The 24,792-nt window shown below is 38.2% G+C and overlaps 1 protein-coding gene across 1 annotated transcript; it reads right to left on the bottom strand.

The window, feature by feature from the left end:
* Positions 1-1,371: 1,371 nt before the first annotated feature.
* On the bottom strand, positions 1,372-21,665 carry LOC125233302 (serine protease easter-like). Its single transcript, XM_048139263.1, has 6 exons — positions 21,506-21,665; positions 18,962-19,107; positions 6,175-6,814; positions 4,011-4,179; positions 3,313-3,509; positions 1,372-1,875 (listed from the first exon to the last, which is right to left on the bottom strand). Exons 1-6 carry the CDS (start codon positions 21,567-21,569, stop codon positions 1,484-1,486), a joined length of 1,608 nt encoding a protein of 535 aa, XP_047995220.1. The 5' UTR covers positions 21,570-21,665; the 3' UTR covers positions 1,372-1,483.
* Positions 21,666-24,792: the final 3,127 nt, after the last annotated feature.

The raw sequence follows: 24,792 nt of genomic DNA on the forward strand, positions 1-24,792 counted from the left end.
TCCAATTGGTTGACTGTACATGAAAAAAAAAAACTTTCATTATCGCCCGTTCTGCGTAAGAACAAAAACTGGTTTCCAACTTTACATTAGCCGCCTTTACACAGACGCTCTATCGCGCGTGATTGCGCAATCGCGTATGAAAGAATGCGCGTGTAAAGACGACGGGAGGGGAAGGGAAAGAACGCGCGATTGCGTGCGCTGGAGCGGACGCGCAATCGCGTGGTTGAGGTTGTCTTTACACGTACGTTCATTCGCGCGCGCAAGATGGCGGACACACGCTCGTGGACTAAATAATTAGTGGTTGAATTACTTGCTCTTAATAAATCAATACTATTATAACAATAAACAATAATAACCAGTATATCGCGCACGATTAGCCTTTACTCGCACACTCTTTTCGTTCTCAAAAACTTCGACGCGCAATCACGCGCGAAAGAACGTGAACCTTAAAAACCAACAACACGCAATCGCGCGCGATTGCGCGCACAGGCTTAACCGCTCGCTATCCTGTACGCTCCGGGAACGCGCGATAGAGCGACTGTGTAAAGGCGGCTATTCATCCAGTTATCAATTTTTCGCGTAGCTACATAAATCTCGTGCAGTTGGCGCCATGCACAATTTACGGATACAACAGGCCTGCCAACGGTTACTGGCGTCCCATAGTAAAAGTTACTCGAATATTTATATATGAATATTCAATACATAAATGATTGTAGGTGCGTTAAATAAAACTATTCCAAATTTTAAATCGATAGGGTTAGTAGTTTAGCAATGCGATAGACAGACGGATAGACAGGTAGACGGACAGACAGACAGACAGACAAACGGACAATCGCACTAGAGTTTCTTTTGTACTTTTTTTGTACGAAATACTAAAAACTGTATGAGTGTTGTTATGTGCATGCAAAAAATACACTAATATAATACATAGGTATATTTCAATGTTCTTTATTCGACAAAATTCTTATGCAATTACCTACTCGTAATTAGTCTAACAAAATTGAGATAGTCAAGTCTACTTGTCCTTGGCGAATACTTAATTCCTAATGTTACTCCGAATCCAATGTAAATAGTTAAACACATTAGTGTAGAGCGACGGCACTGTGGACCCGCAAGGCGAGTCGGCCCTCTTCACGCTCACGATGCCCGCAACGAAGCGCTTCCCTCTATACCCCCCCCCCCCCCCGTGTCCTTCTTGCACGTGTCTTCCTCTGTGTACCTGCTGTACATCCGAATAAACAAGAAAGAAAATAATATAGTATGTTCTTTAATGAACAGAACTAGATTTATACATATATCCTTAAAATATTATTTTGATTTATCAATAGTAACATTTCCTCAATTAAAAACGTCTTTTTGATATAAATTTCTACGTCACGTTATTAACATTGTTCAAATCTAAGATCTGCGTCATCTTATAACTATTGTTTTAAGATAATTATCTCAAATTTTATTTAAAAATATCAGAAATCTTGCAAAGTCTCTAATTTCGGATATTAGCCTTAATCCAATCTAAATAGTTAAACACATTAGTATAGAGCGACGGCACTGTGGACCCGCAAGGCGAGTCGGCCCTCTTCCCGCTCACGATGCCCGCGACGAAGTGCTTCCCTCTATACAGCATCATGAGGGGCCCCCCCGAGTCCCCCTTGCACGTGTCTTCCCCAGTGTGCCCCGCTGCGCACACGTGCCTTCGCGTCAGGTGCGGGTAGTGCGCCTTACACTCCCCTTGGGGCACTAGGTGGACGACTGTGGATTGCTTCACGTCGGATTGGTAGCGGCCGTTCCGGCCCCAGCCGGCCACGGATAAAGGCAGGTTGGAAAAGTCAGGGCTGTCCACGTTTATTAGGGGCAGGCAGATTGGGCGAATGTAGTCTGAAAATGGAAAATATATTTGATAAGTGGCCATGTAAATTACACTGGAAAAGTTTGCATTTTTGTGTTGGTTTCTCAGAATTTTATTACTATTTGGAATGTCTCACTTTGAATTAATGTTTGTGCTTATTATATCAATATGATAGTTACAAACAGCTAGATGTTTTCATTGATACTTAAGTAACATTAAATTGATTTAATTGATAAAACTCATGAAAGAAAGATTCGATTAAAATGCTCTTTAAGTATTGCAGATTAAACAGAGATTTATTCGCTTTCAGGATAATAATTTAATAATTATTATTATGTGCGTGCGGTTTTCTGTAGGTAAAATATATAACTATAATCAAAATGCTACCGAACTTTAAATTAAAATTATTACTCGTGCGAATGATTAACATAATGATAAAATGTAAAATGCATATTTGACTACAATATAATGTAATTAACAGAAACAGTAGATTAACCAGCATGTTTCTGATCTCGCATTCAGAGCTTAATTACATGGCTTGTTAATTAATGTTTTACAAAACCAGTTGTGCCGCATTGACCGCAAATGAGGATTTTGTTACTTGGTCAGAAAAAAACCAGAATTACTAAATAGGCCATTTTTTCACAGTTGTCCACCCCACTTTTTTTTGGATTTGGAATTTTTTATGTGTTTTCCACTCAGAATCGCGAGCTCTTTCAATTCTTATAGGAGAAAAAAAGTGTCCCAAGGTTTTTTCCCATTCTGTTACCATTTTTTCATACATTTTGTATGGCGGTAACGGAATGGAAGGTTCGAAAAAATGTATGGAAATCTTGGGACATTTTTTTTCTCCTACCAGGATCGAAAGAGCTCGCGATTCTGAGTATTAATCGCGTAAAAACTACCCATGTTACAAAAAAAGTGGAGTACAACTTTGAAAAAATGGCCCAAATGCTATAAACCAATTATTTCAAAAGTAACGGTAAAATAGTTCACAAATTTACCAGATAAAAATGGCGCACTACGTCAGAAACCGGTTTATAAGTTTAGTTTTATAACTGCCCGCTTGTATTGCGACAACCCGCCCAGCGGGTTCTCCAGCATCTGAGCAAAGTACACGAGCGCCCACCAGGCGAGTTCTTAAAAAAGTGTGTCATTTCGATTGATCATTCTCGTTTCATGTTCCTTGGTGGAACGCTGCAACGCGATTGGTCTATGATTTCGCATCGGGATTGGTCGCATAGACTGCACGCTTGGCTCGCGTTCTTGAACAGCAGTGTCTCGAACTACGTCCAATCTAAATCCGATCCGATCTCCGTCATCCGATTTCTTTCCGTCATTCTTCGGACCTAGTGCGTAAACTACCATAGAAATAGTTCTACGGTTACTGCGCAAAAGGTAGGGTAATGTGGCGTTCGCTTGTACTTGTATCAGGAGTCAAGATTCTGGGTTAGTAAAGTAAGTACCTGTGTAAGGAGCGGTTCCTTTTAGCCGTATCAAGGCTATGTCATTCTGCAGTCTAGTGTCATCATACTGAGGGTGGAGCACTACGTCTTCAGCCCGCATAGCGATGTTTTCGATGCACCTCCGTCCTTCGCCAGGACTGATCATGCAGTCGCGAGGGAACGTACGCTTGTCGTATTCCGCTAGATATACTTCGACACTGAAACAAAAGGTGATTGTGAGGAAACCAGTGCCCTGTTGAAGATGAAAATATAGCTACTTAAATTTGAGGTAAAACGAAACAACGGCCTTTGATTTGACTGCTGAAAACGGAACTGGGAAATATTTCTTGAATTATATCCGCAAATTAAATGAATCCCGCCTTAGGGCCGATACAGACTACACTTCAACCCTAAATATTGGCATAGGAACTGCATACCAAATTGGAGCTTAAAGATATAGTAGAGAGACCTCCGCCTATTCCTAAAAAAGGCCACATCAAAAATCTTGTTGGATCCACTTCTTAAATCTATCCTTGGTTTTTAAAAACTAAATCATCCAAAGCCTACTCGTAAAATCTCTTAGATCAATCATTTTCTGATCTGTTTCGGGCTATTCCAGTATCTATTAACAACGCCCGACTCGACACAATATCTCAATTTTACTGAATCCGAATAATATTCCAGGTACACCAACCCAAGTTGTAGGTATTTAAACTTACTCTGACAGTCGAGAGGTCTCGTCATATAAACAGTGAGCGGCTGTGAGTACATAGCGCGCACTGATTAGCGACCCGCCGCAACTGAACTCGGCCGTCGTTCTTCCATTCGTGAATTTAGAGTTCAGTAGCACCGTCCAAGGGAACTGGTCGATCTCTGTTGTCTTTCCACCTAGAACAGACATTTTATAGGACATTATAGGACATTCTTACACAGATTGGCTGAGTCCCACAGTAAGCTCAAGAAGGCTTGTGTTGTGGGTACTCAGACAACGATATATATAATCAATACAATAAACATTTTTACTTATATACATCTATGACTCAGGAACAAATATTCCCCATCACTCAAATAATTGCCCTTCACTGGGATTCGAATACAGGACCGCGGCTTAGCAGGCTGGGTCACTAATCACTATACGCGCTAGGCCAGAACGGTCGTCAAATTGATTTACTTAATGAACTTTGTAATGAGGACTTAGCAAATATAAAATATTCGTGATAATATTAATGTATATGCTATTTCGCGATGTACTAGATATATATAGACATTACTGAGTCTTAATTACGGAGCTTCGGTATCAATCAAGCTGGAAGATGTTTATAAATTGAAATAAATTAATAGTTTAAAAAACACTATAAAACACGCTTTTATAAATGCACGTAAAAGCCAAAAATAAATTATGGATCGTTCAAGTTGTCTCTATTTGTGAGCTGAAGTTTAAAAACTATGTGCTTTTAATTATAATATTTGATTGTAAAAGCGTGGGGCGCTGGAACAGGAAAGAAACAATGAAGTGTATGCATGTTTTATAGATTTTGAGAAAGCATTCGACAACGTAAAACACGAAAAACTAATGCATATACTCAATAAGACCGAAATAGACAGCAAAGACCAAAGAATTATCAGAAACCTGTACTGGAACCAGTCAGCACACATTAAAATCGGACCATATGGCACTGATGATATCAAAATACGTAAAGGAGTGAGACAGGGGTGTATCCTGTCACCACTATTATTTAATCTGTACTCTGAAACTATATTTCAAGAAGCTTTCGATGGCGTTGAAACTGGTATCAAAGTGAACGGTACAGTGGTTAATAACCTCCGATACGCCGATGATACCGTTATCTTAGCTCACTCCCTTCAAGAACTTCAAACTCTTTTAAACCGCTTAAATACTGTCGTGGAAGATTACGGCTTAAAAATGAACATAACGAAGACCAAGTATATGATAATGAGAAAGAACACAAGTTCATCAGAAGGTCCGACCACACTGTCTATTAACGGCCAACCACTTGAAAGAGTCAAACATTACAAATATTTAGGAAGCTATCTTAACGAAAACTGGGATCCACAGAAAGAGATACGTATAAGAATGGAGATGGCAAGAAGCACATTCATGAAAATGAACAAACTGTTCACCAATAAGGACATAAACCTAAAACTTCGATGGAGAATGGTTAAATGTTACGTGCTATCTGTATTTTTGTATGGGGTCGAAAGCTGGACCATAAACCGAAAGATAGAGGCAAAAATAAATGCTTTTGAAATGTGGCTCTACCGAAGAATGCTGAAAATATCATGGAGAGATCGAATAACCAATGTAGAAGTTCTACAAAGAATGAAGAAAAAATTAGAACTTTTACAAACAGTAAAAAAAGAAAAATTTCTTATTTTGGACATATATACAGGAACAATAAATATCAATTTTTAAGGAAAATAATAGAAGGCAAAATAGAGGGCAAGAGAAGTAGAGGAGGAAGGAAGCTAACCTGGATGAATAATATTAAAAGCTGGACTAGTAATGAGAACGCTGCCATTCTGAGCAGAATAGCACAGGACAGGAATAAGTTCCGAGAGATGGTCGCCGACGTCCGATGAGGACATGGCACAACAAGAAGAAGAAGAAACCCAAAAACGGCTATGATTCGATGTTCCATCATGTAGTTCCAGTTCATATTTCCGACTCAATCATCAGATCAGCTCAACAGTACCATATTATTGTATTGTCATCGGAACTACATATAGCTGCCAATTTTCATTACGCTACGACTCCTGGAAAATGGTTAAATTAGCTTCCTTAGATTCCATTACATACATAGTTACATACACGACGACCTAATAAAAGCGTGTTAATAATAGGTCAGTTGACAGTATATTTACCTATGATCCTGTCAGCATCAGACACATCCCGACCGCAGCAACCCTTGTTGGGTTCCGGCGGGAAACTTGTCAATGAACATTGCCCATTACCACCCGAACCTTGTCCGAAGCCACCCGAATTCTGCCTGGATCCACCTGAACTTTGTCCAAATCCACCCGAGTTCTGCCCGAAACCACCCGAGTTCTGCCCGAAACCACCCGATCCTTGGCCGAATCCGCCCGATCCTTGACCGAATCCGCCCGATCCTTGGCCGAAACCACCCGATCCTGGGCCGAATCCGCCTGTGCGCCCTCTCGGCCCCCTCTGATTAGGTTGCGTCCTCGGTTTCCCCATGAAGTACGGGTTTTGAAACGGATTGCTCCCAAACATACTCTGAAGAGGCCTGTTTGGTCTATTAAAAATACTGTCAAACCCTTGCTGCCAAAACAGCATGCGTTGACTATCATATTCTTTCCCATTATCATTAGTTTCTTGGGTCATCCATACATTTTCTGGCTGTCTTTGCCTCTCATATTCGTCAGGGTTTGGCGTTGAATCGTAATTGTCGGTAGATCTTGGATGTTTTGTACTGATTTGTGATGCATGACTCTCTGGTCTTCGGTTTGCAAAGTTGACTGCGTTCGTATGAGGACAGCATATCTGTGAAAGTAAGGGATGTTAATTATAGTTTGATAAATAATTAGTTGATAACAAGAAGAGATTAGTATAACATTGGAGTTTCGAACAGAAAAGAAATGTACTACTTTGCGAAGAAGTGCGAGAATAAAACGCAAGGTGTACAGAAAATGTATTAATTTATTTTCTCCTGATGCATGCTTGTCATTAAAATTGCAATTTATCCACCGCGCCGATTAATCAGTGTGACGTCATCGGTCGATGCATGATGTTGCCGTCATCGCCACATAATTGCCAGCCTGCCAAATGTGCTATGCCTACCCCTTTCAGGAATACAGGCGTGAGTTTATTAGTGTAATAATATTATCATATTTTTTATGATGTGCGCAAATAATACAACGCTAAAATAATCGCTAATTACGATAAAATATGTCTTAACAACGTGATATATTATGTAGTTAGTCCCTGTTCTCTATTTTACCGTAAATAAATGTTACATTCGTGTCACGATAATAAATAGTGTCGCTACATATTTGTCGGCTTGTGTAAATAATTGTGGTAATTACGTTTGTGGCTATCTGTTACAAAAGGACACTGAATATGTTTCTACTGTCTCTAAAGCAATAAGGTCGTTTTCATCTGAAAATTCATTAGAAATTCATAATTCATTTATTTGCATAAGATAGTGTGCATGCAGGTTTACATAGTTTTACATAAAAGTGAGTATCAACTACCTCGTCGCAAAGTGACATGAAAATGATGATCTTAATCTATTCATACAATTATTTTTTTTACTACACCAATTAAAGACGATTTTAACTTAGTGTATGTGTAATTTTTCTATTCCTTTAATTATTTCTTGCACTACCATTTTCAAAATGTCTGTTCTTTATTTCCTGCTACCCTAAGGTTGTCTGGTAGAGATCGCTTACAGCGATAAGACCGCCTGTTGCTACCTATGTTTAATGTCTGCTATTTGTAATCTGTTATCCTTGTGGTGCAATAATAGTACATTGTGCAACAAGGGGAGGAAGTTGAATATTACTAACGAGAGTAAGTTAAATCGCGACGGCTTGCCGGAGCGATTTAAAGACTCGAGTTTGTAATATTCATACTCCCCGAGTTACACACAATGTTTTTCATCACACTCGCAATGTAAAAAATATGTAAATAGATGTAAAAAAGTTAAGTGCGGTACAAGAAATTTCATTATTCCCTTGGGAGAACGATTTTTCTATAACTCACGCTCTGCCTGCGCGCAATAGCACATTTAAAGTGCGGGTGTGATGAAAAGAATATTTACTTACTTACTTACTTACTTAAAGTAAATATTTATACAGTTTCGCCAAAACACATAATCGTCAAATGTTCATTTACACAAAAGGAATAATCACGTAAATTTAAATATTATATAACAAATCACACATAAACACAGCAATTGGAGTAAAAAGTCAATTCTAAAATATGATCATGAATAAAACTAAAATACCTAATATTATTTTCATTAATGCAATCGAAAGTAAAATGTCAAAACTTAAAATTTAGAGCAATATCCACATTCGTCCTTATTTCAGGTGAAGCACAAGGAACCTTTAATCGTGGAACATCGCATAAATGCTTTAATCGTTTATGTATTTTAGTTAGCCTATTTTTAGGGTTCCGTAGTCAACTAGGAACCCTTATAGTTTCGCCATGTCTGTCTGTCCGTCCGTCCGTCCGTCCGTCCGTCCGTCCGTCCGTCCGTCCGTCCGTCCGCGGATAATCTCAGTAACCGTTAGCACTAGAAAGCTGAAATTTAGTACCAATATGTATATCAATCACGCCAACAAAGTGCAAAAATAAAAAATGAATAAAAATGTTTTATTAGGGTACCCCCCTACATGTAAAGTGGGGGCTGATATTTTTTTTCATTCCAACCCCAACATGTGATATATTGTTGGATAGGTATTTGAAAATGAATAAGTGTTTACTAAGATCGTTTTTTGATATTAGTAATATTTTTGGAAATAATCGCTCCTAAAGGAAAAAAAAGTGCGTCCCCCCCCCTCTAACTTTTGAACCATATGTTTAAAAAATATGAAAAAAATCACAAAAGTAGAACTTTATAAAGACTTTCTAGGAAAATTGTTTTGAACTTGATAGGTTCAGCAGTTTTTGAGAAAAATACGGAAAACTACGGAACCCTACACTAAGCGTGGCCCGACACGCTCTTGGCCGGTTTTTATATTCATACTCAATCGGGATCGGAATATTTTCTATCTATGTTTATCAATAGTTAGTTAGATACCATTGCATTGTATGAATATGGATGTAATCCGAAGCTAGTTTGCCTTGCCATACAGTTTACTCCTATCTATCAAAGACATATGTAACTCCGTATAGACAGATAAAGTCTAAGAAAAAGACGTACCTCAAAACCATACAGAAAAAGTTACGGTGAGCTAGATGGCGATACACCTTTGGGGTACGCTCGGCTAGATGGCGCTTATATTAATATTTGACATTTTAACACATATCAAGCTAAGAATACGGGCCAAATTGTCAAAACTGAGGTTCAAAAGTTTCAAGCCTGTGTCGAGAGATGGCAGTCTATGCACTGTGATAACCCATTTTACTTTGACAGTAACTCTTTATAATACTCGATCCTCTTTGTATCTATGCATGTTCTTGCATAAAAAGAGTAGGTGAAGCTATAGCACACCTCGGACACTGGCGATCAAATATATGAAAGAGGCGCGTTCCTAGCACACAGTCTAAGCTCGCGTACCTACTAGGTCTGTATGAGTGAAATATGACAGGTCGACTGCTCGCTGCGAGAGGGGGTGGGCGGCACTTTCAGCGGGGAGCGGGAGTGGCCATACTGTACGATAGTATTCTTCATTATACTGTGGCTATAGTTTGACTATCCTTCTTAAGTAGATGCATCATCCTCCTTTCGTTATCTCGATTTTTCCAAGGCGAGAGCCTGAGGTACCTACGCTTTGGCATACCAGGATTTGGCGTGACCTTCCAAATCCAATCTAGCGTTGTAGAAGAGCGGGTTTCGCGTTGGTTGATGAAAAGTCCGGAGAAGAGTAGAGATTATTCTGTTTATTTAAAATATTAAAATGTTATATGAATGTTATGTTATGTTATCGAATGCACCCGGCCACGACGGTTCTCAAAAGTGCACTAATTTTAGGTAAATGAAAATTGGCTAACATAGAGTAAATTGCTGACTGGGCACACGTGCCGCACGAGGCCCGGAACGTGTTGAAGGTGCATTGCACCGAACATCTTGCGGGGGGCAAACGATGAGATGAGATGAGTAAGAGAATGATACAAGGTGATTAAACAATCAGCTTAATACTATTCACTAAACGATGTTTTTCTTAAAATTGGAGAGCTTCCCCGGTCTATGTGTGTTGATTCACTCATCTCGTGTTTAGGACTTGTAATCACTTTCACTCGCGCACTGTTTATTTCTCCTTCACTCACACTTTTTGCTCGATATTGCGCACTAACACTACACTTGTTATCGTTACGGATGTCACCGGTGCTGGTGTGACGTGTGTTGTACGGCGTGGAGGCTGCGCTCGCGCTCGCTCGGGGCGGCGGCGGCGGCGGGTTCACCCGGCGTCTCACGGAGATGTTGCTTGCTGCTGTTGGTTCCTCTGAGACGGTTGCGAATTCTGGAGTTCTTTGAGGTCTCCATTGGCAACGTTTTTTCCGGCAAACTAACGCAATTGCCATAATTGTTATTATGATCCAAAGGCAATAAATGGAAGTGTAGTGGTGTATATTATGCATGGAATAGTCGTTCTCGTCTGGGAGTTTACTTTCCTTTAGCGCTTTTATTTTTTCTTCTATATTTTTATCTTCTTTTCTTTCCTTGAAGTTTAAGCTGCTGTTTTCGAATTTTTCGATAGTGATGTTTATTATATGGTTTATTGGGTCGATTTCTGGTGTAGGTATACTATACTTTAAATTTGCGTTGCTTTGCATGTTCATGTGCGTATGAATTGCAAAGTTATCTGTTTTTACAATGCAATTCTCCTCGATGTAAATAATGTTAGAGCGTGTCAATGTTTGTGCTGTAACTCGATCCGTACATATTGTTCGAAACTGACACCGGTCGCAACAAAAATATAAATACTGATTTGCTTTTGATAGACTAGTCCACTTGTTCTGGCACGCGGCTATGCTTGTTTTGCATTGTAAATTCTTATTTTCGTCCTTTATGCATAAATCTTGATCCATGTTCATTTTATATATAGGTACCTTAAGGGGGCACATGTACGCAAACGGATCTCGTATGATACAAAGTTCGAGATCTTTTTCTTGTAGTGGAATGTATGCATCTTTCTGAAGGTTCATCGCTACGTATTTTTCTATGGGGACAACAGATATCATATTTCCGTCTGAACTATGCGGGACCGGAATAATGTTGTAAATATCATAACGGTCACGTGTTGTTAATGGGATGCGAATCTCAAATATCATGTATTGGTCAGTCATTCTTGCTTTCACTTTTAATACTTTGTAAATGTTTTGGAGGTTTGTGTGTTGTCAGTTGGTAGGGTAAGGTCGCTCGTAAGTTGACCAGATATAATGTTTAATTCTTTTTGTAGTTGTTCGGGGCTGATAATATGTATATTCATTTTATCGCTATAAATGTTAGTTAACGTGTCTAATAACATATCTTGGATTGTCCTAAGGTGGTTTAACAAGTTATTTGCTGCCATGGCGATCAATGTAAATTGAGATATGCTTTCTGCATCTGTAATTTCTTTCTCCATTGCAGTGTTGCTCTTTTCTAAAGCGATTAGATGCTGGTGTATTAATTTGTGTTGCTTTTGTATGGTATCTCTTGTCCTCTGGAGCATGTTATATTCGGCTTCAATGATTGATGTTTGATTTTTCCACATTGTGACGATGTGGTTTTCGTTCGCTTTAATACTACTTATGTCATTTTGATATTGTTGAGCAAATTTATCATCTAAGACTCCAAATAAAGTATTTGCTAGATTTCCGACACCGTTGAAAAATCCGCGTTTCTTTCTTGTTTGCTGTTTTAGTTGATGTCTTGATAATACTTTATTGTAATGTTGCAGTTCGTCGTGTGAATGACGTAATTGTAGAAGGATGACGTCACAGTGTGAAAGGCTTTTTACTTGTTTACAAATAGTTTCTAATTGTTCGTTGTATTTTCTGTATGCTGATACCCCTTCCCAGAAAGGGCTCATGTCGTAGTACGCGACTAATTTCCATTCGTCCCTAACTAGCTGCATTGTTCCTAGCCTATCGAAGTATAGGCCTTGCCCTTCGTTGACAGGTGTCATTTTGACGCAATTTCCAGTTGTCAAAAATGTTATGAAATAAAATAGCATCATCAATATTGTCGTCATGCAACCCCGTTTAGCTGGTTTTTTAGTTTTGTTTTGTGTCAGTTGTTTGGAGGGTTCATTTTCTGATTTTGTCTTTTCCAAAGGCAAGAGAGAAAGTTTAACTACGGGTCTTTTCAGTATTCCTTTTTCAGTCTTAAGTGTTACTACTCGTACATAACCATCTTGACCTGCGTGTACGTCTATTACCCTTCCGAGCGCCCATTTTCCTGCTGGTAAATTATCTTCGTGTATGACCACTATGTCTCCTATTTCTATGTTTTTCTGAGGATTGCACCATTTCTGTCTTGCTGTAAGTAGGCTTAAGTACTCAGATTTCCACCTTTTCCAAATGTCATTGAATATTTTTTGTGTCAAACTCCATTTTGTGCGTGCGTCCTCATATGTTTCCATTATTGTTACACCTGCTCTTCCTTGTAAGAAGTGGGCTGGGGTTAGTGTGTTCAAATCATCAATGTTTTCGGTGAGGGGACACAGTGGGCGGGAATTTAGGCAAGCTTCTAATTGGGCTAAAACTGTTGAGTACTGTTCGAAGGTAAGCTTTTGCTCACCCACTACACGTTTTAAATGGTGTTTCAAACTCCTCACTGCTCGTTCCCAGAGGCCACCAGCACTTGGCCAGGATGGGGCATTGAAATGCCACTCAATTTCCATCTCGGCAATGTCTGCTAAGAAGTTATCGTCGAACGTGTTTTGTATTTCCTTCCACTGTTGCTTTAATATGTTATTCGCGCCTATAAAATTGGTTCCTTGGTCTGAGTATAGGTGCTTTGGGGCTCCTTTCCTGGCGGCCATCCTTCTTAGAGCTGCCAGGAATGCTGAGCTTGTTAGTTCTGTTACGAGCTCTAAATGTACTGCTTTTGTGACCATGCAGATAAAAACTGCAATGTAACCTTTCAGTGTTCGACTTCCTCGCGTGTTACTAGCTTTTATGTCAACAAACCCTGTGTAATCCACTCCAGTGTGAAAAAATGGTTTTGCTTCGTTGACACGGGCGGCGGGTAGATCACCCATGAGTTGATACTGTTTTTGCCCATCGATCTTTTGGCATTTGACGCATTTTCTAACTTGTTGTTTTACTCTATTGTTTCCGCCCATCACCCAGTACTCTTCTCTCAACTTGCTTGATGTAATCTTGGCGCCTCCGTGAAGTGTTATGATATGGGCATGTTCTATTAGTAATGTAGCAAGACGTGATTCCTTTGGAATGATTTTTGGGTGTTTCATTTCGTAAGGTAAATGCGCTTCTTCGAGGCGTCCTCCTACTCTAAGTATATGTTCGTTGTCCAGGAATGGATATAATGAGAAAAGTTTACTCCTTGTTTCTACTTTGTTATTCCTGCGTAAATGTTCAATATCTTCTTTTAATTCTTTGTTTTGCACGCTTTTAATTATAGCTCGTTTAGCTTTTCGCAACTCCTGTAATGTTAGATAGCTGGGTAAGCGTTTTCGCTTCAAAGTGAATGCTCTCAATATGTAGGCTACGATTCTTGTTACTTTTGTAATTGAACTATATTTGTTTAATAAATCATGAATAATATCTTGCTTGTTATTGTTTTGGCCCACATTTGATACATAGGATTTTTTCTCCTCTTCTGTTGTATGATATGTTGGTTTTTGACAACTTTCGTGTTCTGGCTGGAAATCAGCTAACCATGTTGGTCCTGACCACCATAAAGAGTTGTCTTTTAACTGAGATGCTGTTTGTCCTCTGCTGGCAGCATCCGCGGGGTTTTCTGACGATTTCACATAACGCCATTGTTCTTCTGTCATCACCTGTTTTATTTGTTCTACTCGATTGGCGACGAATGGTTTCCAGCGGCTTGGCTGTCCTTGTAACCATCCGAGGACGATCTTTGAATCGCACCAACCAAACGTTTCCACAGTATGCTGTTGTAGAGATATTTTTATTTTTGCCATTAGTTTTGATAGAAGATGCGCTCCACATAATTCAAGTTTCGGCAGTGTTAATTGTTTCTTCTGTGGGACGACCTTTGTTTTTGCTGCGACCAGAATTGGTTTTGTTTGATGTTCAGTTCGTGCATATACTACACACCCATATGCTTCTAGCGATGCGTCACAGTACCCATGTAGTTGGATTACGTCATTCTGTTTACATAGCAACCATCTGGGTATTTTGCAATCGTTAATTAAGTGAATTTCTTCCTGTATTTTGGACCATTCTAAGTGTATGTCATCTGGGATGGGCTGATCCCATTGAACTGTTTGTTTCCATACTTTTTGGAATAAAATTTTGAGTTTTATGCTGAGCGGGGCAAGCCAGCCAAGTGGGTCAAAGAGTTTGGAGATGTCCGATAGAAGGGTTCTTTTTGTTGGTTTGTTTTTCTGCTTTTCAATTTTACATTGAAAAGTAAATACGTCTTCAGTTGGATTCCAACTTAAACCTAGTGTTTTAGATATGTCATCTTGTTTAAAGTTAATTGTTAGGTTTTGATTGTCTTGCTTGTTCTGTATAATATGTTCTAACACTTCTTCTCTGTTTGAGGACCATTTTCGTAAGTTAAATCCCGCTGTTCTTAACAAGTCGATAATGTCGTTTATCAGTTTTATTGCTTGCTCTATGGAATGTGAACCGTGTATAAGATCATCCATGTAGAACGATTCTTCTAAAACTTTGGACGCTTCTGGGTAGTTTTCCTGTTCGTCACGTGCTAGCCTTTTTAGTGTCATCATGGCTAAAAAGCTTGCACTTTTTGTTCCGTATGTAACTGTTGTAAGCTGAAATGATTGTAGTATCCCGTGCTCGTCTCTCCAGATGATTTTCTGAAGGTGTTGGTCATCTTCATGCACTAAGATTTGACGGAACATTTTTTCTAGGTCAGCGCAGAACACAAACTCGTACTGTCTCCATTTTAATAGCAATGTTTGTATGTCTTTTTGTAAATTTGGGCCCCTGTACATTAATTCGTTCAATGAGTATCCTGTTGATGTTTTGCTAGACCCATTGTACACCACTCTATACTTTGAAGTTAAGGATTCTGCGCGTTCCACAATGTGATGAGGCAAATAGCATTCCACTTTGTTGTTGTTTAAGGAAGGTTTCATATGTCCTAAGTCACTATACTCTTTCATGAAAGCTTTGTATGCTTCAGCTAATTTGTTCTGTTTTTGGAGCTTGTTTTCCATGTGTTTAAATTGGGCTATTGCTTTTGCCTTGGACTCTCCTAATTTTTCTTGAAAGTTAGGTTTCATAGGAATGCGTACTTCGTATCTTCCGTCTACTGTTCTCTTCGTGTATTCTTCAAAGTGCTTTACGCATTCCAAGTCTTCCTGTGATAAGTTTCCCTCTTCTGTTATGTCTTCCACTTCCCAAAACTGTTGTATCTCTTCTAAGTTGTTAATAATTATATTACAACGGTAGGTTTCCAGTTCTTCTTCGTCATTTCCGCTTAAAAGCCACCCAAGTTGACTCTCCTGCGCCAGAGGTTGGTACTCATCCTCACCCTTTATTTTACCATCTAGAATAATCTGCGCATTAATCACTGATCCTAGAAGCAGATCTACTGGGCGACTAACGTTGAAGTCTGGATCGGCCAAGTTAAGATTCTGTATCATGGACCATGAAGGTCTCGAAAATGTTTCGCTTGGCAGACATTTCACAACTTTGTTCATGATAAAAACTTTTGCGTTAAATGTAAAGTCATTGTAAATCGACATACATTGTATTTTAAGTTTGCCCTTACAGTCGTTCTCTTTCTCTCCCAATCCATATATAACTCCAGAACACTTATCTCGTTTTAAATTAAGTATCTGAGCGGCCCGTTCTGTTATAAGTGAAATTTGGCTTCCGGGGTCTACCAGGGCCCGAAATGTGTGATAGGTGCCATCTGCCGCTTGCACTTTCAATATGGCAGTAGCTAATAAAGTTTCACAGAATGTAGTCTGTGAAATGTTTGTTGAATAACCCATCTGCTTATTCGAAGTAATTGCATTTGTTGCATAAGTTGAGGTCAATGGCTGAACTGCTGATGTTGTATTTCTAGCACATGCCTCGTGCAATAATGTGTTATGTTGACCTGAACATTTCTGACATGTTTTATTTGAGTTGCAAGCATTTCCATTATGACTAAATAAGCAATTTATGCATAATGCCAGTTTATTGACCGTTTGGAATCTTTTTTCCATAGGCATCTGCAAAAAATGTCGACAGCTGTAGATTCCATGTTGTAGTTTGCATAATGGACATTTGATACCTGAAACGTGCATAGCTTTCGCAATAGTTACATTTCCACTGTTATTTTTGTTAACTCCACTGTTACTGTTGTAATAAGGTCGATTATTGTATGATTGAATAGGTTTCTTAATGTTGTTAAATGTCGACTGTTGAGTGTTTCCTTTGTTGTTTAGAGACTCCTGTTTTCGGCGAGATGCTTCTAGACTCGTGAATCTTCCTTCTAAGAAATTAAAGAACTCCTGTAGTACTGGTAACTCCCTCGAGTTTTTTAATGATTCTATGTAGTCTTTGTGTGTCTCAGCGTCTAGCTTTTGAGTTAAAATGTAAACTACTAATGGGTCCCACGTAGCAATATCTACTCCTAGATTTTTAACGGCATGCAAGCATTCCATTGCTGTGTCATGCAGTTTCTTTATTTGGGCTAAAGACGGTTGTTGCATGTTGGGTAGCCCAAATAATATGTTCATGTGGGAATTGAATATCAATTTAGTATTATTGTATCGATTATTTAGAATCTCCCAACAAACTACGTAATTTTCCGAACTTATCTGAAGATGTTGAATTAGACGCTCTGCTTCTCCCTTAACTTTTGACTTCAAAAATTGCATTTTTTGAGCGTTTGATAAGGCCGAATTGTTATGAATTGCTTCACTGAATAAATCTTTGAAAGAGACCCAAGAATTGTAATTTCCGTAGAAGGTAGGGATGTCCAAAACTGGTGTTGATTTTACCTTATGTTTTACAGACCACACCTTTTTGTTAATATTTTTCTTCATCATGTTATAAGTATTTTCATGCATGTTAAACACACTTTCATACGCCGAATCACCTAGGGAACCCTCGCTTTCCATTTCCCAGTGTAAATTATCGATAGCCGACCAACGAGCCTCCAATGTTTTGAGAGTATCCTCTAGCTCCCATTTCTCTGTTAATAGGTCAATCTGAATGTTATTCACGGTCCGCGCGAAGGCTTTTATGTTAGCCTGTTGTTTACGCATCATCTCGTCCATCTTACTTTCGGTTCCCCTTTGCTGTTTCCCAAATATGCTTCCTCCTACCTCGGCGACGGATCCTGGCGCATCGCCTTTAGCAGCCGTCTCTGCTTGTTCTCTGTTAACGGTTGTTAATGTGCTTGCACTTGAAGCGTTCAGGTCGGTCTTAGATTCAATGTTTTTCTCGGATAATTCTTGATACCCTGCTGTTAGCTTGGCGTGGAAAGTGGTATATGATTCCTTAGTACTCTCATAAATCCTGTTAGTAAAATACGAACTAGATTGACTCTCCACCATACCCAACTGTTCATGGTTAAACTGGAACTCACTCCATAATAAGTTTAATGTGTCTAAACGTGTTTTAAAATATTCAAGCTTCGTTTTCCTGTCCGAACTGTCTTTCCTAAAGTTAGCGTAAGATGCCTCAATTAGACGTTGAATCTCCGCTTGACGCTGAACGTAGGCCATGTTGATTGATGAATATAAGTAAAATAAGGAAAGATCTTACTTGAATATCTCCTAGCGCTGCTCTGTTACTGCCAATACCACTACTGTTGCTGTTCAAACTCTGCTACTCCACTCCTTCAAACGCTGCAAACCTCACTCGTTGATTTTAAGTTCGTTCACCTCACACGATTATCAACCAAAGTATTAAACGCGCGAGATCCGATTCGAAGGACCATGTAGAAGAGCGGGTTTCGCGTTGGTTGATGAAAAGTCCGGAGAAGAGTAGAGATTATTCTGTTTATTTAAAATATTAAAATGTTATATGAATGTTATGTTATGTTATCGAATGCACCCGGCCACGACGGTTCTCAAAAGTGCACTAATTTTAGGTAAATGAAAATTGGCTAACATAGAGTAAATTGCTGACTGGGCACACGTGCCGCACGAGGCCCGGAACGTGTTGAAGGTGCATTGCACCGAACAAGCGTAAACTATATCCTATTGGTACTTAAATAGTCCGGTTTCCTCGACATCTTTTCCTTCACCAAAAATACTAAAATGCAGTATAAACGGGATGCAGTAGCACATAGTCTCCTCTATAAGTAGCATAAGAAGCTACCAAAATGTATGAAATAGCCGATTTTTCGCTATTTCGGGGCTGGTCCCATAGTAAAACACATTCTGAACTATTTATAAGCGTTTTCAAAAATTGGGACCCAAAGTTAGTGAAAGTCGTTAACAAAATTAACTCGATGTCAGTTTTCTGACGACAAATTAAGCACGTAATTTCAATAAAATATTGCTTTTGTGTTAATTACGTAAACTATAAGCAATAATCTACATTTGAAACATGAAAAAAGTTGGTTTCTGGACAAATGTTATTCTTAGTCCGTTTTCACATCATCCGATCCGATATCGGTTGTCGGAAGGACTTCAATGGAAAAAATCCAATAAGATGACGTCTGTAATGGATGGGATATCGGTCCGACATCCGATATCGGATCGGATAATGTGAAAACGCACTGAATTGTCGTCACAGAACTGACATCGAGTTAATTTTTGTTAACAACTGTTGCTAATTTTGGGCCCCAATTCCTTAAAATGCCCTTGTTTATGTTTAGTAATAGTGATACGATGATGCAGTAGTACTTACATAGTCTCTAGCATTAGGAGTCAGCCCGGATGTATCCAGGTTAGGAAGTCTGCAGGAGAAGTCGGATGTCCACCGCTTCTGCTCCGCTTTCGTCAGGTTCCCGAACACAGGACACTCTTTTATGGGGACGCATTTTATGCAGATTTCTAAAAAAAAAGATTTCCAGTTAGAAACTGTTTGATAATTAAAAAAAAAAGACGCTTTATACCTCCAAATCTAGATGTATTAGGCACTGGGGACCTTTTATATCCCTACATTTTATCAGGGGCGGCTCACTCCGCGATTCTATCGCCGCGCTACAAGTACATGCCGGCGGCCGCGAGTTCGCGGCCCGTTCACTGGTGACGACCTTCACGCGGCGCAATAGAATTCAATGTCGGCTGCTCGCGTGCGGTCCATTTGTTAATGTAGGTAAGAATTTCGCATGGCGGCATTTTGTGAACATCAAACGAGTGAGCCTTCTGTACTTGTACTATTATATATTCTGTGATTTTCATTTCTATATCTCTGTTATTTTTATTTTGAGGATTATTATAAATTTAAGGTTTACCCAGGTATTGTATGGCCCTATGTATATTTAATTTATTGTGCCTAATGCCTATTGACGTGTAAAAAAAGAGACCTTGTGGCCTACATGCTGTTTTTAGTTTTCACAATATTTTTATATTTATTCATAAACTAGTTTCCTAAAGCTAACAAGTAAAAACTACCAGTCCACGTGTCTATAGGCTACTTGACCCTTTTTCAAACTATGTCTTATATTATTAATTACTGTCTAATTAAACGAAAAAAAATAGTACCATATTTTATTACGACTTAAAAACCCGCAAAAAAGTTATTTAAAGTTTACTTTTACGTGATCAGGCAAAAACAACATCAGTCATATTAATCTATAGAATATCTATGACATGACGTCAGTATATTTAGAAAAAATATTTCACATTGTCACACCCGTCAAGAACTATGAATTTTAATACAATAGAGGTTGCTTCTATGGAGATCAGATTACTACCTCTAATTTCCATAGTTGATCTGAATTATGAGACGTCACTCCATTGGCCAACACCGTTTTCGGAGTCCATAATTTAAAAAAAACATACACACATCTTTAATTAAAAATACGCAGTCATCACGCACTTTTAATGCCCGCAAGCTATAAATATTGATTTCTTAAGTCAAATACTACAGAAAACAATAACTTGATGTGCTAAATTCGATACGAGTCTAGTAGCCTATAGGATTATGAACGGTCCATTAAAGGGGGCTTTACCCCAGTTAGAAAAGTTTAAACTTTTAAGCCAATTACTGGTACGAGCACCCGACCGAACGGTATTTCATGAAATGCTATGTCGTTAATTCTGGGTGTTATTTGGCACGTGTACGAGGAAATAAATTATTTATCTATTTATTTATTTTTTCTTTATTTATTTTGACGACCGGTCTGGCGCAGTTGGTAGTGACCCTGCCTGCTGCGCCGCGGTCCCGGGTTCGAATCCCGGTAAGGGCATTTATTTGTGTGATGAGCACAGATATTTGTTCCTGAGTCATGGATGTTTTCTATGTATATAAGTATTTATATATTATATATATCGTTGTCTGAGTACAACACAAGTCTTCTTGAGCTTACCGTGGGCCTCAGTCAATCTGTGTAAGAATGTCCTATAATATTTATTTATTTATTTATTACTAACTTTTACCCGCGGTTTCGCTAGCGCCAAATTCAAAATTTGTAGATTGCTCCATATAAATTTCCGCCCCCATTTTAGGGCGGTTAGAAAGAGACAAAAAACAGCCTATCGCTTTAACTATCGCTACTTAAAAAATCATGTCAATTCGTCGCTGCGTTTTGCCGTGAAAGACGGACAAACAAACATACACACACTTTCCTATTATATTATTAGTGTGGATAATGCTTTACTTCGTCATTGAGTTCAATTATCCACCTACTGCTTTCGTGATAAGGACTGTATTTTGACAAAAACGGGACCAAGTTGTAATATTATTATGTTAATACACCTTGTTTTTATTGAATTTCGTTAATTTGAAGGGAAGGTTCTTTAGATGAATTACAATTAATTTTTCTATGAAACTAGCATCTTAACTCTTAAAGTTATAGAGTTATTAAAAAAATAAAAATAATTACTGAGCACGTGTGTGGCAGCCTTTACCACTTCCTAATGTTATTTGTTTTGACATGTAACATAAATACCTTGAAAATAAATTGAATAATTATGATTCTTAATGGTGAGAGCACACTGATTAATTAATTTATTATGTATGAAAACGAGGAAAAAGTTTTTTTTGCGAATTTAACTAAAACTGATATACGGAGTCGTTCTTAATAATGAACCTAACAACGTGTCAAATTTAACGGAAAACAATTAAAACACGGTGTATTTCGGAAGTAAATATTAACATAATCATAATACATTTGCCTATAGTTATTGGCTATTCCCTGTATGTATGTGAACCACACGTGTGCAAAACTAGCACAATGACCATATTAAGGTTTTTAAAAACACAGATTACATAAACTTTTCCTACCTTTAGTTATAAGCGCCGCACTAAACCCAACCACACACACAAAACACATCAATCTTAGGATCATTATCACTGCACAATTATTTCCGAAAATAAATATAAATATCGGGAGCTCAAAACAAGTAACTGTCTATATCCCGGTCAATGTAAATCTAGTGAAATAATAAACACAACGCGTTGACATGTAGTGATTATAACCTAATGGTCATTTTAATGACGTCTGTGGGTATTTGTCATTTAATTATACCCATTTTACTTCAAGCACAAAAGGATATATATGTATGAGTCATTCGTGGCGCTTACGACATTTTAAAAGGGTAAGTAATGATTGTTAACGATGATTGGAGCATTTATCGAATAGTTCCAATGTTTGATGAATAATCTGTGGTTTTACTTTGTTTGTTCAGTAATTAGGAATTAAAAAAAATGTGTTGTCTATTAGTTAGGTGACTATTCGTAATGTTTGGAAATGTACTAGGCGCGACTTAAGTTTAGCTTAGCGCTGGTTTAATCTAAAATCTAAATACCTAATATAAAATCAACAAAAACAATATAATATAATAATAGACGATTTTGTTTTTAAATAAATAAATATTACAGGATATTCTTACACAGATTGACTGAGGCCCAGTAAGCTCAAGAAGGCTTGTGTTGTGGGTACTCAGACAACGATATATACAATATATAAATACTTATACATAGAAAACATCCATGACTCGGGAACAACCCTTACCGGGATTCGAACCCGGGACCGAGAATGAGAAGAGCGTTCCATTCATTGTTTTTTACAGTCAGCATCACTATTAGAGTATATGAAACAAAACAACACAACAAAAGTATTTGAAATCCAAAAATTCAGGACTATTTTTAAAATATAGGTAAAGTTTGTGGTGAAAAACGTCAAAGTCCCTATAGATGTTTTTTTCTATGTATTGTAGACACACATCTCTTTTTTTGCTAAGCGGTTACAAAATGGTCGTTAGGTACCTTTGTGCGTTATTTTGATCTACTACATTTGATGCTGACATTGCTGACTGTACCAAGTTAAAGTTATACTATGGGCATTTTCAGAATTTGGGACCCCCCCTCCCCCAATTAGCGAAAGTTGTTACAAAAATTAACTCACTGTCAGTTTTGTGACGATAATTAAGAATAAAATTTCAATAAAAATACTGTTTTTGTGTTAATTACATAAACTTTAAACAATAATCTATATTCAGAATGTGGAAAAAGTAAATGGCTAAAGGCTCAGCACATGACGCAATAATAATTAATCATAAACGGCCAATTTTCATTGATACCACTAATTAGACTCGGCGTGGGACAGACGGCGTAGTAGTAAAATGGGTTTTTCCGCACGCTTTTATCATTTTCCTGTTGTTTCGTCACAGTGCACTGTGTTAATGTTTTTGTGATATTTTTTAACCAATTAAACTTCTAGGAAGAGAATATTCGGTTTTTTTCACCATAATAATTTGAAGAGACGCAATCAATATGAAATAAATAGATACAATCACAGATGTCATATATACCATATTAGATCAAGCAAAGGTTTAGCGTGTCAAATGAACTCAATAAAATCCACTGAGTTGTCCGTCTTTAATCGCAGCTTGCAGCTTTCAAGCTTCAAAGTTAAAATGTCAACAAAAACATTAACCCTTTACCGCATATTGTTCCATATTTGGCCGTAGTAAATTCTACTCTACTGACAGCTGTTACAGTTCAAATTTGAACAAATATTGCATATGTCACATGAGGTACAGGGTTAAAAATGCCTCGTTACGTTTTTTTTTTTTTAAGTACTAAATCTGACACGCTCGGCCGCCATACAAATGAATGAACTTGTTTCTTCTATCTAAATCGAATACTGCTACAATTTTCCTAAATTGTTTCCAAAAGAGGAACAACAAATTTTCACAGTGTAATGTCATACGGTATTCTGGTTTGGGGAAAAGCAGCTGACATACAGACTATCTTTGTATTACAAAAGAGAGCCATTCGTTCTATTAAGCTTCTGTACCGTTATTTGAAGCCTATTTAATATATTGAGAGACAGCGATACTGCTTGTAGATGCGTAGCGGTTCACAGCAGGTACCTACAGCTGAACACCTGTAAACAACTTGCAACTCCAGTTTTACGATTCAGGTTTCCCCTTCCACCAGGCGACCCGTGCCGTAGGGACGGCAACGATGTTTCATCATTGGCGTTCTGTTTGTCGGAACGTTCGGTTCACTACAAAAAATTCTTAGAATTCTTTAATTCTTGGAATTTTTTGTAAGTTTAATCAAAAATATCGTTTTAGAAAACGGTTTTACCGTTCGTTTACTATTATAAATTAAATGTTTTAGAAGTTGAGCACCTGATCGATTCACTTTGAGCGCAGCGTGTCGCGTAAGTAAGCGATTTTTTATTTCTTTTTTCAGTGAATCGATTCGTCTTAAGCACGGAACAGGTCAAGAAAGTAAAAATTGAAAAATGATCTCCTTGTCCTCTTTGAGACTAAAACAGTCCTAATTAAAGTCGTAATTGACGTGATTAGTGTTTGTTTTGCCTTGCGGCCGAAGATGAGCCTGTGCTGTGACCTGATAATTTCCGTGCGTGCCCATTGTAGTAGGTACTGTGCTGCGGGATAAAATTCCTTTACAATCTCTTTAAATAGATCGATATTCTGTAACGGAATTCAGAAATAGATCAAAAGTCGAAAGTTAAAGCCTATAGCTGCCGGACTTGGCAAGGGCGTCAATAAATATTTATTGATTCTAAGTATCATGTTTGCTTTTATATCCGATCCCTGTGTGCCTTAAAATCGACTTTCCGCTCTAAAGAAAGGTAACTAACAAACCTATATCATTAGCGTCTTTGGGGAACATGTTTGTGTAATCCGAAAAATGTTCCGTCAATAAATATGGGCAATTTTAAATGCACAGTACGGTATCGTCAGGGATACCTCTGAAAAATGTAGTTTGGTAATGTTCTTATGCCTTAATCAAATCTAAGCCGCTTGCCAGTGGAAGTAAAGGATTACAAAGTGAAACTCAGGTATGTGGAGAGTTGTATTAATTACCAAATATAAGTTCCGGTTAAAGAGAATTGAGAAAATCCGCATACGAGAGAGTCACTCTTTAATCCTTTACTATAATAATAGCGTTTAATATCGCAAGGCGAGCGTATTTGATTAATTTGATTACTTGGCTGCTGCGTAAGCAGAGTAAAAGGGTGCATCATTGCACTAGCTTACTATAAACTTCTTACCTGCGCAAGGTGTGAAGACATTTACAACCAGTATGTT

Source organism: Leguminivora glycinivorella, chromosome 14 (assembly GCF_023078275.1).
Source record: "Leguminivora glycinivorella isolate SPB_JAAS2020 chromosome 14, LegGlyc_1.1, whole genome shotgun sequence".
NCBI classification, from domain to species: Eukaryota; Metazoa; Arthropoda; class Insecta; order Lepidoptera; family Tortricidae; genus Leguminivora; species Leguminivora glycinivorella.

Excerpts from the sequence above, each read along its gene's own strand:
- LOC125233302 (XM_048139263.1), bottom strand. The coding sequence starts at position 21,569 with ATGATCCTAAGATTGATGTGTTTTGTGTGTGTGGTTGGGTTTAGTGCG. Across the intron at positions 19,108-21,505 it reads TGCGGCGCTTATAACTAAAG|AAATCTGCATAAAATGCGTC; the intron begins GTAGGAAAAGTT and ends CTTTTTTTTTAG. Across the intron at positions 3,510-4,010 it reads GAGACCTCTCGACTGTCAGA|TGTCGAAGTATATCTAGCGG; the intron begins GTAAGTTTAAAT and ends CTTTTGTTTCAG.